General features: G+C 45.9%; 1 protein-coding gene across 2 annotated transcripts in view; it reads left to right on the top strand.

Moving 5' to 3' along the window:
* Window positions 1-17,437, top strand: part of RFTN1 (raftlin, lipid raft linker 1) — a 192,786-nt gene that overhangs the window by 148,485 nt on the left and 26,864 nt on the right. For both annotated transcript variants that reach the window (XM_045088943.1, XM_045088942.1), the window contains exon 7: window positions 6,060-6,175. In XM_045088943.1, the coding sequence (XP_044944878.1) occupies window positions 6,060-6,175 (116 nt within the window). The remainder of the gene's footprint in view (window positions 1-6,059; window positions 6,176-17,437) is intronic.

The raw sequence follows: 17,437 nt of genomic DNA, 5'->3' as shown, positions 1-17,437 counted from the left end.
AGTCAGGTAACTCTGCAAGACTAGGGACCAGGGCTGGGGATGCCACGCCCAGCTGGAGCCCCAGCGCCTGGCACAGCGTGGTAGCTCAGCTCGGTAGTTCAACGCATCTCTGTTCGTGTTTGAAAGGGTGTAGGTTTCGGAACCAAATCAACCACAGTTTAGAGCTAGTCTGGCCCTTATATTTCATTTGGACATGAACACATGAATGAACTCCTGTGACCTCTGTCCACTCACCCACTAAGAGGGAATGAGTAGCCTTGCAGATTGGGGGAAAATTTTTGAGGAGTCAGCCGTGCCTGATCTTACATCTCAGGACCAGCAAGTACTGAATCAGAGTGTTCCTTCCCCGTCTGGTTGGTTAAATTGTTCTGCACTTGCTGGCTCACCTTGCTATAACTAAAGAGGGGGGATACATCCTCTAGAGCACTCACCACTTAAAAGTTGGAATGCAGGATCAAAGGCAGGCCAAGAGCAGCCATGAGAGCTCAGGAAATGGAAGGCAGTAGGCCTGCTCACTCTTTTCATAATGTCAGCCAGTTAGGCATGGTATAGTTGTTGGTGAGCAGCATGGTACCATGACCTGGGGTTGCATGACCAGCGATTACATTTATGGTGGGGGTTACAGGTCCATGTGACAGCAGGCACAGTTACGGTTATGCCGTTGGCACGTTTCATTGCTGGCACCAAGATGGGGCCGTGAGCAGCCTCTGACGTAGAATGGGGGCTCTCAGGGACCCTAGGAAATCTGTTAGGCTGGCTACCCAGTAGTCCAGTCTAGCTTATTAATAGGAGAATGGTGACTTTTCATTTCATCCTGCAAAACCAGACTACATAACAGTTGTCAGCATGTGCACATTTTCTAACTGAACTCTGGGGAACACCACGAGGGTAAGCCTGAGGTTTAGCTTGCTAGGTCCCAGAGGCTGCAGGGGAAGAGCGGTGGCCCCCCAGAATTCACCTCTTAGAATAATTGGACTCATCTCCTTTTCCCACATCCTTCTTGTAAATCATAAGCTTGGAATGTTAAGGTGGCCTTTTGCCAAAAGACCAGCATCAAATATTTATACGATACCGGGGCAAATAGCTCTCTGTGCACAGTAGGGAAGCATCTTTAATAAAAAATGCAGTGATAATGGAGTGTTTTCCATAGATGTAGGGTGATTTAACCTTTTACGTTGGGAGCCTTCACTCTAAGCTAGACCTCTTCATACCCAGCTTGGTGCACATTATAGCAAGGCTGAGCCAGTAAAGGCAATGAGAGGTTGGGGAGCGGACGAGGGTGTCAAAACAGGGGCTCTTTAAAAGCCCAGCTGTCTGGTCTCTGTGCTTCACTGACTTTTTTGCTGTTACAGATGATCAAATTTTGACAGCCATTCTGAACTTGCACCAGAGTTAAGCAAGTGAATCAGCACTCTGGATTCAGAATAGCAGAGCGGCAGACTGAGAGGCGGGAGAGCAGACAGAGGATGAGACGGCTAAATAAGGACCTGGTTCATTCCTACTTCACAGTCCACGTCTGGCCATACTTCTCCCCACTGGCCACACAGTCGTCCTTCCAGGCTTGTGAGCCGGGAGGCAGGAGCGGAAGCCAGGCCAGGGCTGGGGAAGGATGTCTGGCTGAGTGGCAGTGGCTCCTTCCCCCTTCTGGACCCCAGCTCTGCCATAACGAGGCTGTTGATAGGCTAAACACGCATCACCATGCTTCTGTCAGATCATCAAGCACATAGTAGGCAAATTTTAAGGGCTTACACGTTTTCCATTGAGAAGGTTTGTATGTAAAGACTTTGGAAATTGGAGAGAGCATCTTTTGGTAGAAGCCTTGTGGGAGTTTGTGCTGTGTTGGTATAATCCTGAGGGAATCATTGAGTCTATTCTAGTCTCAAGAATCCCCAGTTCTAGTCTCAAGAACCCCCAGGTCAGGACTTAGGAAAGCTTTATTCAAAGTAGTTCTATAGGGCGTCCCTACTGTGGCAGGAGCTCCTGCTGGATCTTAAAGGTGAGTTTGATGATGGTCCCTCTTGTCCTAAAGCCCCAAATATTTGTAATGTAGTTCAACTGAAGAGCAGCCCTGTTCTTCCCTGGTTATCTCTGTAGAATGTCTGTTAGGAGGGCCTCGAGCAAACACCTGGGGAAAACTTTTTAGCAGAGCTTAGCACTTTCGCTAAAGCTCTTTGATAACAGTCTCTCAGTTTAGGAAAACAAATAGGGACCTGGCACGTGGTTGTTGTAAGCTGATTAAGTTACATTGATCTTACTTGAAATGGAGTATTATCTTGTCACGTTAGAACAGTATCTGGGTAAGGCTGCTGGGCTCCAAGAATTACTCTCACATCCATGGTTTGTTGAGCTGGTCAGGCCTCTCTATCATTCTGGAATAATCAAGAATACCACCAAGCCAAACAGAAGTACACCCATCAGTCAGCTATTGCCATAATAATGCTGTGCAACAAACCACTCCAGAGTCCTTGACTTAGAACAGTAATGATTTATTCTGTCATATTTGTGGGTTGGCCTGAGCAATAACATGAGGTAGTTCTGCTGACCTCAGCGGGGCTCACTGTCAGGTCTGTGGGAGAGATGATCTAAGCTGAGCTCCCCTGGGGGAGCTCTGTTCCATGCATCTTCAAGTACTTGGAACCAATGGGCCAGCTGGGGCATGCCCTTTCCAAGTGGTGGCAGAGACAGAAGAGGTGAAACTCAACCACTCAAGTGTTTGCCAACCCCCGATGACATCATACCTGCTAATATCCTATTGGCCAGACAAATCACATGACTAAGCCCCTCGTTGTCTGGTCTCCCCACCAGTCATCTTAGTCTTGACTTCCTTCTCTCATGGTTCCATTGTTCTTGCGGTCCTTGGCTGTCCCTCATTCACTGTGCATTTCTACTCCAGCTCTGTCCTCTAGCTAGAACTCTCAAACCCTGAAGATCCATAAGGCTTCCTTGCTTAATTAAGTTCATATCTCTACTCAAAATAGGGAGACCTGCCCTGACCACCTCTTCCAAAAATAGCCAACCACTGCCTCTGCCTTCCCCTTAGCCCACTTTATATTTTTATAGCATTTATCACCTGTGACATTATGTTACTATCTCCCTCCCCCATTGCAAAGTAAGCTCCATGAGGCAGAGACTTCATTTGTCTTGCTGCCTGCAGGATCCTCAGTGAGGACAGGAGTATCTTGCATGAAATTGACACTCGGTAGGCATTGGAATGAATGAAGCAGTAGCTAGAAAGATTTTCAGTATAAGCTTGAATGTTTCCAGTGAACACAGTGCTCGCTCTTCTGAGGTTTTCTCTTCTATTTTTTAGAATACTGTAAGGAAGGTTCTATTTATATTGTACTAAAATTTTCTCCCCATAGTTCCTAAAACTTTTTGATTCTAATTCTGCCTTCCAGAACCACGTAGAGGAGAGAAAAAGAAAATTATTTTTCATCTGTATCTTGTATTATGCTTGTGTTAACTCTTGCATTAACCTTGTAGAAAATGCAAATTGTACTTAGTTCCACCATTCATACCTACTACTAGATTTCATGTATTTCTTTAAAGTTTGTTTGACCCCTTTTAACAAAATTCACATACAGCTCATACTGTAATCTTGTATTCTTTCTTTCTTTTTTTCTTTTCTTTATAACATTGTCTCTGAGGAATTTTTCAGAATCATTAAATTCCCATGATTTTTTTGTGACCACATGGTATTTAATCATATGGAAGTCTCCTAACTTACTTAACTACTTTTCTATGGTTGAATATTTGGATTGTTGAGTGTTTAGATTATTTTTTAGATTTTTTAAAAATTTACTTATTTGAGAGAGAGTGCATGAACCGAAGGGGCAGAGAGAGGGGGAGAGAGAATCTCAAGGAGATTCCCTGCTGAGTGCAGAGCCTAACACAGGTTCCATCTCAGGACCCCTAGATCATGACCTAAGCCGAAACCAAGAGGCAGACACTTAACCAACTGAGCCACCCAGGAGCCTCTAGATTATGCTTTCAAGGAATTTTATAAGTAATGCTTGTAGTTAAATATTTGATGGCTTTAGTGATTATTACCTTAGAATAGACTGAAAGAAATAGGATTTTTGGGTCAAAGAGGATGGACTTTTGTTTCAGGCTCTTGAGACACTGTGAAATTGCTCTCCAAAAAGATCATGCAGTTAAAAATTCCCTTAAGCACCATGAGCTTTTTATACACATATAAAAAATGTTAAGCTTCGCCATTTATTTATTTTTGTTTTTTGTTGCAAATAATTTTCTCACTTAATGGCCTTTGGATTTTGTTTATGAGGTCTGTTGGAAGACAGAGGCTAAATATTTGTTAAGTATTTACATCTGCCGATCTTGTTTTTTTATGGCTTCAGGAAAATGCTGGCAGTTCTTGAATTCCAGTTTGATTCAAAGGACTTTCTGAATTCACCTCTCTGATAAAAAAAAAAAAATCTTATTATTATGTACATTATCCTTTTGAAATAAAAATAGTATATCATTAAACATATCTCTATGTGTATCACCATAGCAAAATACCACAGACTGGATGGTTTAAATTAGAGACACTTATTTCCTCATAGTTCAGGAGTCCGGGTGTCCATGGTTAAGGGGCTGGCAGATTTGGTTTCTGGTTGAGGCCTCCCTTCTTAGCGTGTACACAGCCACCCTTCTCTCTAGATCCTTGTCTGGTCTTCCTTCTGTACAGGGAGAGGGGAGTTGTGGGGGGGGTGCTATGGTGTCTTCCTCTTCTGGTAAGGACATCAGTCTTTTTTTTTTTTTGAAGATTTTATTTATTTATTTGACAGAGATCACAAGCAGGCAAAGAGGGAGGAGAAAGCAGGCTCCCCTCAGAGCAGAGAGCCCGATGTGGGGCTCGATCCCAGGACCCTGGGATCATGACCTGCACTGAAGGCAGAGACTTTAACCTACTGAGCCACCCATGCGCCCCAAGGACATCAGTCTTAATCAGACTATGGTCCACCCTTACGACTTCACTTAACCTTAATTGATTCCCTAGAGGCTCTATCTCCAGATACAGTCACTTGGGAATTTAGTGCTTCAAAATATGAATTTGGGGCGTGGGGGGAGGACACAATTCAGTACATAGCGGTGTGGCTGATTTGTAGCATGGAATCTCGGGGCCAGGAGTGATTCTGTATCCTCAATCCCATATCACAGATGAGACACCAAGCCTCTGAAAGGGGTCACATCCGTTTTCCTGACAGATAATAGATCCAAACCACCTGCTTCTCTGGCCAGTCTTCTTTCCCACAATCTCTTATCTAAGTGAATTTAGGGGATTTAGGAGCCATTAAAAGGGGGGGCAGAAAACACCACTGTAATGATTTCTACTGTGGTGGGGACCCTATTGTAATTTTCGTTATACGCCCCTTGCCTAAGACTATGAATCCTTCTTGAATCCTGTTATATGTATACTGTAAGTTTGTTGAATAGTGTGGAACTTGGGACCTGGTAGACTGACTAGAGCAATGCCCGAGGAAACATTTTCAGTGGTAAATTGTTTGGGAAAATTCCCTTTCCCCGCAGATTCTGCCTTGACAAGAGCTAGCTGAAGAGCTGTCCGTACAGCTGCCCACATCATGAGAACTTCCAAGAATCTGTGCATCTAGAATGAATCTGACAAGCTCAGATCTGGTGTGTTATATCTGTCCCCCTTTAAAAAAAAAAAAATCTCTTCCACCTAAATATAGTTTTCTTCTAAAAAACTGTCTCTAAATGACTGTGTTTTACCCTGAATAAGTTCTCCCTGGTGCATCCTGACGTTGGAGCGTGAAAAAGAAGGTAAACGCATGAAATCAAATGGTGATTGCTAACAATGAAATTTGGGCTCATAAAATCAAGGATATTATTCAGAACTGCGAGGTAAATTAGTCTCATTCACTCTGATGGGGCTAGACTCTATGGTTGTGTGTGCCTTCTTTAATTAACATGCTGAAAAGATGTTCTGATTGGGATTATTAATGAATGCAGTGAAAATTTTTGCTGCTTGTAAGGCTTCTGCCACAGACGGTTTACAGAAACCCCCCCCCCCCCGCCTTTTTCTTTTTCCACAGATTCCTTCCACGGCCTGACAGATGGAGTATTCATTTTTGAAGCTGTTGCCACAGAAGATAGCAAAACCATGCAGGGCTATGATGCTATTGTTGTCGAACAATGGACAGTCCTGGAAGTAAGTGTGGGATGGGCAGTGGAGTTTCTTTTGTTTGGACAGTGATTGTATTATCCACTTGCTTGGTCTGCCTGTGTCTGCAGTAGCTTTTCTCTGAAAGGCGGTTTGACCTGGGTAGACCCTACAAGGCCCCATTCATCCTTTCATGCACTTTAGTTGGGGGCATGGGCCCCGCTTTCCCTTTCTGTAGGAAGATCACTGTGTGTGTGCTGGATCATTGGGTGGAAGGAGAGGCTTCTTGCATTCATTTGCATATAACTGAAAACTCCAGGTGACATAAATGAGGCCAGCACAGAGTCTGTGACTACCATAATAAGAGTGACAATATTATTGGATTTAGACCCTCTGGCTTCCTCTGCCAAGTATCCTTGGAAGAAATTTGGGCACACACACTCACGTAACCTTTGTGATAATCCTAGGAGGCAAGTACATGACTGCCCCCATTTGACAGATTAATGCAGAAAACTGAGGCACAGAGGGGTTAGGTCCCTGGCCCAAGGCTACACAGTAAATGCTGAAAGATGTCTTTTGAGAGGTGTTGACCCATGAAGTGATGAAGCTGCTGTGGACAGAGGAATTCCTCAAGCCACATTCCCCTGGGACGCTGGACAAGGTGATTTATTTCTGAGATTAGCCTGTATATACGTTGATGGTATTTCTCCAGCCATAGGAGGGTAGGCTTTTCAGACTAGTCTCTTACCCACCCAGCATGCTGGATGTAAAGGGAGAAGCCCTCTGAACATGCAGGACTGATTTCTGAACTTATATCTTACACGGGCCCTGGAAGAACACAGGGTTGGCATCACCCTGAGGAGCCTTCCCAAACTGGGCTCTCTGTGCCAAAGTAGGACGGATGTGGGTGCAGCACTCTGTGAGGAGTATGAGGGTGCTGGGTCCCACCAGCCCCCAGGGGGTGCTTGCCATGCCCTTGTGCCCTCTGGAACTGCCACCTGATGGTAGGTGACTCCCTCACCTGGTTGCTGGACAGCAGCAGGTGCCCCAAGGGCACCGTGACCCGTTCTTGAAGCCGGAGCAGTTCTGAGACGACTTGAGACAGGCCATGGAGCTGCTGGGGGCATGCCCGTGTCCGACCCGTGATGTTCAGTCACTGCCTGCAAGTCTGAAAGCCGCAAAGGACAAAGGAAAACTGTAGTAATCAATCAGAAACAGGAATTCCTAAAACATAGCATCCAGGCCCAGTTAGGTTAGGGGTCAGGGGTCTTTAAGGAAAGTAAGGATTCAGGGGATGACCTGTTTGCTATCAGGCTGTGCTACTTCTTCCTGCCCAGCTTTGGTCTCAGTGGGTCTCCACACCCTTAACTAGAAACGGGAAGCAAAGGAGGTGAGGCTCTGACTACCATGGAGAGTCCAACGAGGGCAGGTCACATCCCTCTCGGGCCCTGAGCTCCCTGCGTTTAAGATGGGGCCATGCTGTTCATGAAGCCCACCACATGGGGTTGGATGAAATATGACATCACAGGAGTAGTAACTGAGGACCTTAAGGACCTCATTAAACCAGCCCATGTGCTTCAATACTCCGTAACTCTGTTTGCTCTGAAACACTCGGCCGGAACAGCAAGTCATGCATGGCCACACCGGAAACAGGTGCTTGTGGGCAAGTGATTGGCAGGCCACAGGCGGGGTGTAACATCTCTTGCCATCTGCACATTCAGATGACTGTTAGGGGAGGACAGTGTGCTTTTCTCAAGAAAGGTAACTTGATGGCAATGATCCAGAACCTCACCGTGTAGTCCCAGGATCAGCAGCATCATCGTCACCTGGGAAGTTGAGCAAATGCAGAGTCTTGCAGCTGTCTGTGGTTGTGTGCTGTATGACAAAGGTGGTGTTGGGAGAACACACCAATGGCCTGTCTCTCTTCACCCCTCAAAACGGTGCCCTTGCTGGGTAACCAGAATGCATGCATCCTCTATCTAAAATGTCTGTGGGAGGAAGATAAGGTTACAGACTAGAATAAGAACACAATTGTCTTTTTAATTCAGAGTTCAGATTCATGGATTAAGAGCCTCGATTAGGAAAGATTAAGATGTATTCAGAAAGTTTTCCTGGCTATGCAGATTGGTTTCCGTTAGGTTTATTTGTTAATTTTATTTCTTTCTCGGATGTTTGAGCTTTCTTTCTCATGACCTCTTCTTTTTGTGCATTAATCTAGTTGGTGATATTAGTTTTGGGTCATGTCGTTGGGGTCTTTTGTCCCGTTCTCCCCCTGCCCCCGCCTGCAAAGCCAGTTCTGTGTATCTCTTCCCAACTTCATACTCAGTGATAGATTCAGCCACATGGTAGCTCGAAGCTGGCCACAGTGGAAGTACTGCACCATGAAAACTGGCAAAGCCCAGAAATCAGGGGTGGTTGTTGTTGTTTTTTTATTTTATTTTTTTCCCCACGGAAACCCAGTTGTAAGCATTTAGCAGCACATCACTGGCTGGGCCTTTTTTCCATCACACGTCAACATGATAGGCAGGTGTGGCTGGCTTCCAGTTCGGCAGAAACACATTTTCTTAATTTTCCTGATGGTGACAGGCGGATTAATGGTTTCGATGTAGGTGTTCGCCAGTTTTCCCTGCACAAGTCTTCAGACTCGCTCTTTTCTCTCATGCCTTTGGAGCATTCCCAGTCTTCCCACAATGGAAACAGAGCCTTGTCCATTTCAGCAGCATCAGTCTCTGATTGCCATCTCTTGAGGACCAAAGGAGGAGAGATCTGGACAGACTGTGCCCTCAGCAAATGGGTTCCTCTCCCTCTTCGCAGCTGGTATGGACAGACTGAGGGTTAGCTCCTAGGTCATCTCCTCTAGGAAGCCTTTCAGACTCCTTCAGAGTTAAAGACTTGTCCTCTGTATTTCCATGATTCTCTGTGCATAAGCCTATCCGCTCCTATTACGATGACTGTGATTTCTTTATCCACGTTCCTTCCTTCACTTTGAGTTTTTTGGCCTGGGGTTGTTCGTATTTGTTCTCTAAGACTTCCAGTAAATGCTTCCTGAATTGGGTGGAAGCCTTTTGGTTCAGCATGAGGTACACATATACTTCTCAGAATTGGGCTTTAATCACTTAAGAGCTTTCAAGCACACAGATATCCAGGTCTCCCCTACTGAGTTTCCTTTTCAAGCCCACTTTGAGAATCCCACCTTAGCAGAACCACCTGTATACAAGTGTGTCCCGGCACAGCCCAGCCGTGTCCAGGCCAGAGCATGCTGGCCCACGGCTCAGCTCTTTGAAGAGGCGCGGTCAGACCATCCACTAGTCTGCCCACAGACGGCCCCACTTCTGCAGACCCCTCCACTTTTGGGGATGTTTGTCCAGCAAACCCATCTTCCACCCTTGAGACCCAACAGCTTCCTCTCTTCTCCACCCTTTGGCCTCTGGGAAAGGTCTTTTCCTGTTCAAGCCCTGGGCAGGTCCCTCTTGGCTCATGGCTGACCCTGCCTTCCTGGCAACCTCTGTCCTCCCAGGCCCACCCATAAACTCCTGGACTCTGACCACAAAACATTTCTGACCAGCTTTTTCTCTTTTTTTTCACAGTTGGGACTGGCCTGTTGCTTTTCAGTCTCTTTACTCCCACACATATTTGCAGCCTCAACCATGTGGACAGATGGGCCATTCTCATTCAGCCAAGCCACAGCTGCCTGACTTCCCTGTCCACACATGAGCACACAGTCGCACACACATGCATGCACGCTCTCACAAGAAAGCCCACCTAGCTCTTCACAGCTCCACAGACACTGCCGTATGTTGGAAAGAGAACGTAGATCTCAGAGGCTGGGCCCGGGTATGCACCCTGGCTCTCTCATTGCCAGCCAAGTGACAGAGTGTATGAAAAGTCAGTCACCCCCCCTCTTCATTTTTTCCCTCTTTCTGTTGTTAAGTGAGAATGCTGCTAACCTCTCAAAGTTGAGAATGAAAAAGTAATGATATATTAAAAAGTTGTGAGTGTACTACTTGGCATTTGGTAGGTAAATAGCACTTTCTTTGATTGGTCACCTGGTGTCATCAACTAGAAAGATCCTCCCCCTGTTGCCTTGGTCTTGTTCTAAAAGCACAGCAGAGGTGGGGTAGGGGAGGTGTGAAGCCAAACGCATTGGTTTTTTCTCAATTGGAAACCTGTGGCCTAAATTAAAGGCAGTTGTGAGTAGTATGGAAGCCCATTCAAAGAACACTTGTAGTGGTTGTTTTGTTTACCTTCTTTGAGCTTACAATCCAGAGGGTGAGCTGAAAGGTCCTTCTTTGAAAGGAAAGGGAAATGCAGATGAATAGGTCAAGAGTAAGAGCTGGAAGGAAAGAGGCAGGGACCCTCTTCTTCCTTCTGAGGCTGCATACCCCCAGCCTGACAGCCCTCCACTGCTGTGGACACTGTCAGGTGCCCCTGAGGCCATCTTCATCCCTCTCCCTGGAACTCCTTCTAGTTCATCTGTGCTCCCTGTGAAATTTGCTGCCCGAACGGACCACAAGGTAACAGGGAAAGCACTTTTAGCTGATGCAGTTGGTGTGGTGGTTGGAGAGTTAATTGAAAAAATCAATTAAAAAGAACCAAAGAAAATCACATTCATATTTCGCACATTTTATTTTAATGTAAAATACATAACTACGCATACATTTGCCAATCTTTTAGAGTTTGAGGTCTACTCTTTGGAATTCATCTTTCTTGTGTAAACCACACCCAAAGTGTTGCTGTCACCGGTGTCCTGGGTCAGTTTCATGAAAGTCTAGGAAAGGGATCACACTGCAGAATCCTTGTTTCCCTGATTTTTTTTTTCTTAGTCTTTTCCAGCCCGCACCACTTTTAATTCAACCACAGTTGTTATTTTTAAGCAACCGCACTTTGTCACATCTCTTCAAGGTATTCTACTTAGCTTGCCTAAAAACAACTTCTTTCACCGTCCACTTAAGAAATTTAAATGAAGACACATAATAATAATGATAATAAAGACACGTATTAATGATAGAGTTTCACTGACCTACAGAGGTCTGGTGACACATGGGACTCAGCCTGCTGTGGTCAGTTGCTGGGCTCGGGGCGGGGCGGGGGGGGGCGGGCATGAGCAGCCTGGAGAGTAGCCTGCCACCCGTGAGCACGTGGTCTCCCGACAGCTGGATGTGGGTTTCTGCTAGTCTAGTGGGAGGAGGGAGCAGCTGTGGGGAAGCCATGACAGGTTTTGTCATGTCAGGTGGCATGGACTCAGCTCTCCCCGTCCACTCCCTATGTAGTCAGTCTGTTGTTGAAGAGGTGAAGTATGTTGAAAGATGAAGTTCATCTCATCCTATTCTGCCCATTTTTCCACCCTGTGGAGACATTTTTGATCATGACTATATCACCGTGCATTTGGGGAGAATCATATCAGCTTTGGCTTCTCTGAAGGTTTCGTATGTACGATGGCTCCTTTTCAGTCCAATGTCAAACACGCTAGGTAGAGGACATGGTCCTTAGGCATGTTGGGAGCATCTGTCCTCTAGCCTCTAACACAACACCAACCCCTTGGCAGAGGTTTCAGATGGTTCTGTTGTTCCCCCTAACCTGTCACCATCACCCCTGAAAGAATCACGGGTGGCTCAGGGAGATGCATTTCCATAACTGACATCCACTCTGGGGAATGGCCCCAACCCTGTCCCCCAACACACAGGTCCCACTTGTTCTCCACAAACGTCTATATTCTGTAGGCTGCTGGGGACCCAACTTTTGTTTCTAGGGGCTCCTAACTATCTCTTCAACAATCCACACAGGATTTTCCAGGGAGTAACATCAATTTCTAGGGTATCTAAAGTCCACCACCTTCTGCTATGACAAGGGAGCCAATATTTATTCTTATTAAACCATCTGGCATTCTTTTCATTGCCACAGTTTCTCTAGGATAATTGTTTGGTTCTGAGATCATAGCCTTGAGTGCCAAAGACAGCAGTTCTCGGTCTTTTTCCTGTGATTCAGAAGATTTTCCCGTGAATGATCACTGCCGTGAATGACCAGGACTGAAGACATAACCCTCCCCACTCCCCCACTTTCCATCTCCATTCCCCCCTCCCCTTCCCCTGCCTACCACCAGAACATCACTCCACCCTTGTCCAACCCAGAGCAAATCACAGCATAGAGGAGGCCTGTGAGGTGCTCAGGACAACCCTGAGTCTGTTTTAGCAGCTCTGGGTACTTTCACTTTGATCTGATTCCTTGTGTCCCACCTCAGTTTTGATAGGCACACATGAGTGTGCTGTTATGACTGAACACCTTTTCCTTAAACGTCATACAATTATGCTTGATGAATTTTAAGTTCCTCATTCAAAAATTTGAGGTTTGCTTTGGAGAGCAGGTTGCTAATCTCTATTAAAAATGTGAAATGCCCACTCCTACCCATGACTCAGCAAGCCCATGCTTCCCATGCATCCCCCTCTTCTAGTGAAACGTGCACCTTTGTTCATAAGAAGCCATGCACAAGGACATTATCTCAGCATGATTAGAGTGACAGAAAAAAGGAAGCAATATTCATGTCCATCAGTCGGGGAATGATTAAATAAAGGAAGATACATCCTTAGTACGGATGCAGTCATTCCATATAAACTGACAGGAAAGGGACTCCAAGAAATGTTAAGTGAAAAGACAAGATGCAGAATGAGGCTATGATGGTTCATTTTATGTGTTACCCTGACTAGGCTGTGGTGCCTGGTTGTTTGATCAAGTACCAGTTTGATGTTGCACCGGAGGGAGTTTTTAGGTATGATTATTTAAATCCATATGAACAGACGTTGAGTAAAGCGGATTGCTTATCCTTCATGATGGGGGTGGGCCTCATCTAATCAGTTGAGGGCCCACCCCCACAGACTTTGGACTTGCTAACCCCCACAATCACAGGAGACAATTCCTCAAAAAAAATTCAATCTCTCCCTCCCCCGCCTCTAATATGCATACAGGTCTTCCCCACTATCAGAAACCAGAGCACTCCTACGAAACCTCTTATAAGCCTGATGTCAAACAAAGAAGCAATTACTATTCATTTCTGTGGAAAATTTTTGAGCATTCTCAGACCCACAAAATAACCTTTCTCAGGCTTCTCTGATACTTGAGGTCACAGGTGCTCACAGACACAGGTCAAAGCTCAGGCGGCTTAATGCGGAAGAGCCGTGTGGTTCCTTGGGAAGGAGCTTGGTGGGGCTGTCCCTGTACAGAACTGCAGCTGCGCCTGCATGAGCTTGCTGCCAGCCAGCCACTGGAGGCTAGTTTCAACTATGGCCTTTTTTTCTTTTTTCACAAAAGCAAAAATCCTCATCAGATTTTTTTTTTCCAGTTAGCAAAAACAGGTACTAATGTAGGTCTTCTGTAAAAGCGAAGAGGTGGGGTGGGGGGCACCTGTATCGGTGTATTTCTCTGTCTCTATCTTTCTCTCTTTCTCATAAGTCCTCCTGGTTCTGTTCCTCAGGATAAGCCTGACTAACACAGATTGAGAAAGTGCGATGCCCTTCATGGGGAATACGCTTCCCAGAACCGCAGGATCCATTTGCTGTGGGCATCCGTAAAAGGAAAAAAGCTTGGAAGGGCACCTGTCAACCTTGTAGGAGTGCTTCTGTGGGACTCGGAATGGAGGAGTGGGAGGCAGCTTTATCTATTAACGTTTTCATTTTTCTGTAGAGAACTATTCATTTTACTCGGATAATTAAAAGTTACATTTTAAAAGATAACTGGTGATGTCTCACCACCTCCTTTCTTCTCTTCGGCTTTAGATATATTTGTTTTCTCCTTGTAGATAAGGAAGCAAAATGAGGGTTGAATAATTCCACTTTCTCTTATCATCAACACTTTGTACAACGTCTTGCTTGGAACAGAGCTTTGAAAGGTGTGTGTCTGCGTCTACGTGTATGCAGTCACGTCTGCCCGGTCTCGTTCTGGGCTTAACCTTTGTCCTTTACTGGGTTTGCCTCACTTTGGTCCCCACCCCTGGAGGGTCAGGTAGCTCCCTTCTGTCCTCGTAAATCCATTTTCATTACTGTGCACAGGCTCTTGGTTTCCTTAGGTGCCTAGAACTTTTATCCTAGAGGGACCCTGTGACCTAGAGTCAGCTTCCCCTCAGGTGTTTCTCACCACGGGGCCATATTAAATTTCTCTGAGCTTCTGACATCCCTTTTCTTCTTGTCCCCGGAAAGGGTCTCTGGTGTTCTTGGCTATTAGGAACTTGGCAGAGGACAGCTTAGTTTATAGGGTCTGTGTTCCCCCACGTAAGTCACTCCTCTTTCCAAAATGATGGAGATCATGTTTAAAACCAGTGATCCCTTAAAGCCATAATCAGGTCATGGAGTCCTGACTTCTGATCTGAGTCTTAGGCCCTTTGCTGGGTGAGTGGAGACCTGGATGGCTGTCTGTCTTCTTTTCCAGGCAAAATTTTCCCTCTGCCTCTTTCTAGGCAACAGTGGCTTAACTTGAGGGTCCTGAAATGCCATGTGGATTGTGGCAGCAACAGCAAGATATTCACAATGGGCTTTGGAATGAGAACCAGCCCTTCAGCTTCCTCATGGGATGGCTGGCACTTGGTGGAAGATTATGTAAGAGAAAAAAAAATTGGGGTGCCTGGGTGGCTCAGTTGGTTAAGCGGTTGCCTTCTGCTCAGGTCACGATCCCAGGGTCTTGGGATTAAGTCCCATATTAGACTCCCTGCTCAATGGGAAGTCAGTTTCTCCCCTCTCCCTCTGCTTCTCCCCCTGCTTGTGCTCGCTCTTTCATGTCCTCTCTCTCAAATAAATAAAATATTTTTTTAAAAAATTGAGGCGAAGAGGTTTAGTGCATACAAAACAGAGAACTCCCAGGGAATTAGGAAACCCCAGAGGGTCAGAGAGAGGGATCTGCTCTTTGCTGACCTGGAACAAGAATGCAAAGGGGTGTTTGCTCAGGCTCCTGCCCTCAAGGAGCATACAGGTGGGCAGAAGACTTCGTTCAGAGTAGCAAGGCCCTCAGTGCTGGATGGTACCCTGCTGACCAGAGCGCCCTGGGAAAGTAGAGACCAACCAAGGTCTGCTGGACACAGTGGGCTCCACTGGAGTGCAGTAAGCCAGGGGCATTGGGAGGGGGGCTTTCTGCCAGTGGCAAGTGACAAGAGCAGAGGCAGACCAGAAGGAAAAGCATATCTGTTCATTTTATTTTTCCAAATTAGAACATTAGTGGTTAATATCAGTGTTTTTCTAGATCCTCAGATCCCTTCTTTATCAATGTACTTTCACTTCCAGCAGCTGACGCCCATGTGTCTTTGCTGACTCATGCGCCAGGGCTGCTGGAGTCTGCTTTGTGCTCAGGCAAGGCAAACTAGAAGTGCCTGGGTGCTTGGATGCCCCTGAGATAATTCTTATCTGTGACTTAGGGAAGGGATATATGAAAGCCCAGCTCCCTTGTCTCAGGTTGGACACCTCTGAGTATAGCTGACCCCCCAGAGCTTCCCAAAGCTACTACTGTTCAGGGGATGTTGCATAAACCCGTGTCCTTGCTTGGCTTCAGCCTTCTGTCCGCCTCCCCCCACCCCCTCAGTGCCTTATAATAAGCTACTTACATGTAAATCCTCCTCTCAGGGTCTGTTTCTGGGGAAACTGGCCCAAGATAGAATATGTCTGTTAAAAAAATTCATGTGATAGTGTGAATTATGTTGCAAATTGAGATAAAAAATTATTGTGGGTTTTATAATAATTTTAAACACAACTCTTAACAATCCCAAAGTGTATATAATAAAAAAGTGAATCTTCCTACCCGCTCTGGCCCTCCATTCCCTAGTTGCCCTCTGGGAGCTCCTCCTGGAGACGAGCAGAGATGGGTGACCCACACAGACATACGTGCGAGGTAGGCTGGACGTTGCTCTCCAAATGTACCAGCTTCTAAGCCCCGGGCCTGTAAACATTACCTTCTTTGGAAAGAGGATTTTTGTAGCTATGATTGAGATGGGGCGATTAGCCTGGGTTATGTGGACGGGTCCTAAACACAGTCACACACAGCCTTCTAAGAGGGAAGCAGAGGGATATTTTCCACACACAGAGAAGACGTGAAGGCAGAGTAGGAAGAGAATTGCAAATGCTGCTTGGGAAGAGGTTCTGCAGAAAACTCTGTGGGCCAGGCAAGAGCCTGGCTTTGCAGTGGGCTGAAGGGGGTCATGGTGGGGATCTCATCAGATAGCCATGAGTCCAGACAGTTGGCCCTGAAGTGGCATGTTGTTGGGAGAGATAGACTGGAATGGAGGGAAGGTAGACACTTGGGGGAGAGGTCCGAAGATCAGAGAATAAGGGTGGCAGTCATGGTGTTGTCCAGGAAGCTTTCCGTGTCAACAGCTGAACATCCAACTAGAAATGTCTTAAACAGTAGGGACTTTTCTTCTCATCTCACAGAGTGGGAAGTCTGGAGGAACGTGAGGTGGCTGCAGAGTCAGCTTTTTTGATGGCTTAAGGAAATCACAGAGGACCCAGGTGCTCTCACCTTTCTGCATTCTGGTCCTCAGCTTGCCTAGTAGGTCTCTCTTTGGTATGCTAGGCCCAAGGTGGCTGCAGCAGCTCCAAGCATCTCATGTGAAGAACAGGGCATTTCCTGCTATGTGCCTTTTTTTTTTTTTAGCAAGTAGAACTATTCCCAGAAACTCTCAAGCAGAGTTTTTTTTGGATCCCCTTGGCTGGGGCTTGGGTCACAGACCCACATCATTGTCAAGGAAATGGGATACTTCCTGTACAAAATTTAGTTCTGCAAGTTAAGTTAGACATTTTAAAACATTTATTCCACAAATAAATATTGAGTTCCTACTGTGTGTCAGCCACTGTGAAAAAATGATAAATGGAGGGAACTGGGGAAGGAAGGATTGATGTCTTTCACTAGAGAGTAGGAATACAGTCATTAAAAAATGAATTCTCACCCCCTGGCCTTTGCATGACCACAAAAAAAAAAAAAAATTTCTCTTCGTTGTGATAAGTCCTGAGGGTAGTGAAAGGCACTAAGTCACCAGGACCCTTGTGGAGCTGGTGAGAGGAAACCATGGGGCAGGGTGATTTCAGAGCTTTGCTGCAGAGGAAAAGATGGTGAAAGTAGGCAGCACATTTCCAGAATTTTGTAACAAATGCATTTAAAAAACAACAACAGTATGCTTTAAAACCTTCACTGTATGCTACAGAACGAGAAGGAAGCAGCCTTCAATGTGATTATGATAGGCTTGCTCTCTAGATTTCCCTGGGGGTTTGACATGGTGGAAGCTAATTCTGTAAGAGTGTTGAACTCATGCACACAAAATTACTGTCTTACTGTTTCTTCGGG

This window comes from Mustela putorius, unplaced genomic scaffold, assembly GCF_011764305.1.
Source record: "Mustela putorius furo isolate JIRA1106 unplaced genomic scaffold, ASM1176430v1.1 tig00003834_pilon_pilon_pilon, whole genome shotgun sequence".
Taxonomy (NCBI): Eukaryota; Metazoa; Chordata; class Mammalia; order Carnivora; family Mustelidae; genus Mustela; species Mustela putorius.
Note: the sequence above shows the minus strand (reverse complement) of the source record. Positions and strands in the feature narration are given on the sequence as shown.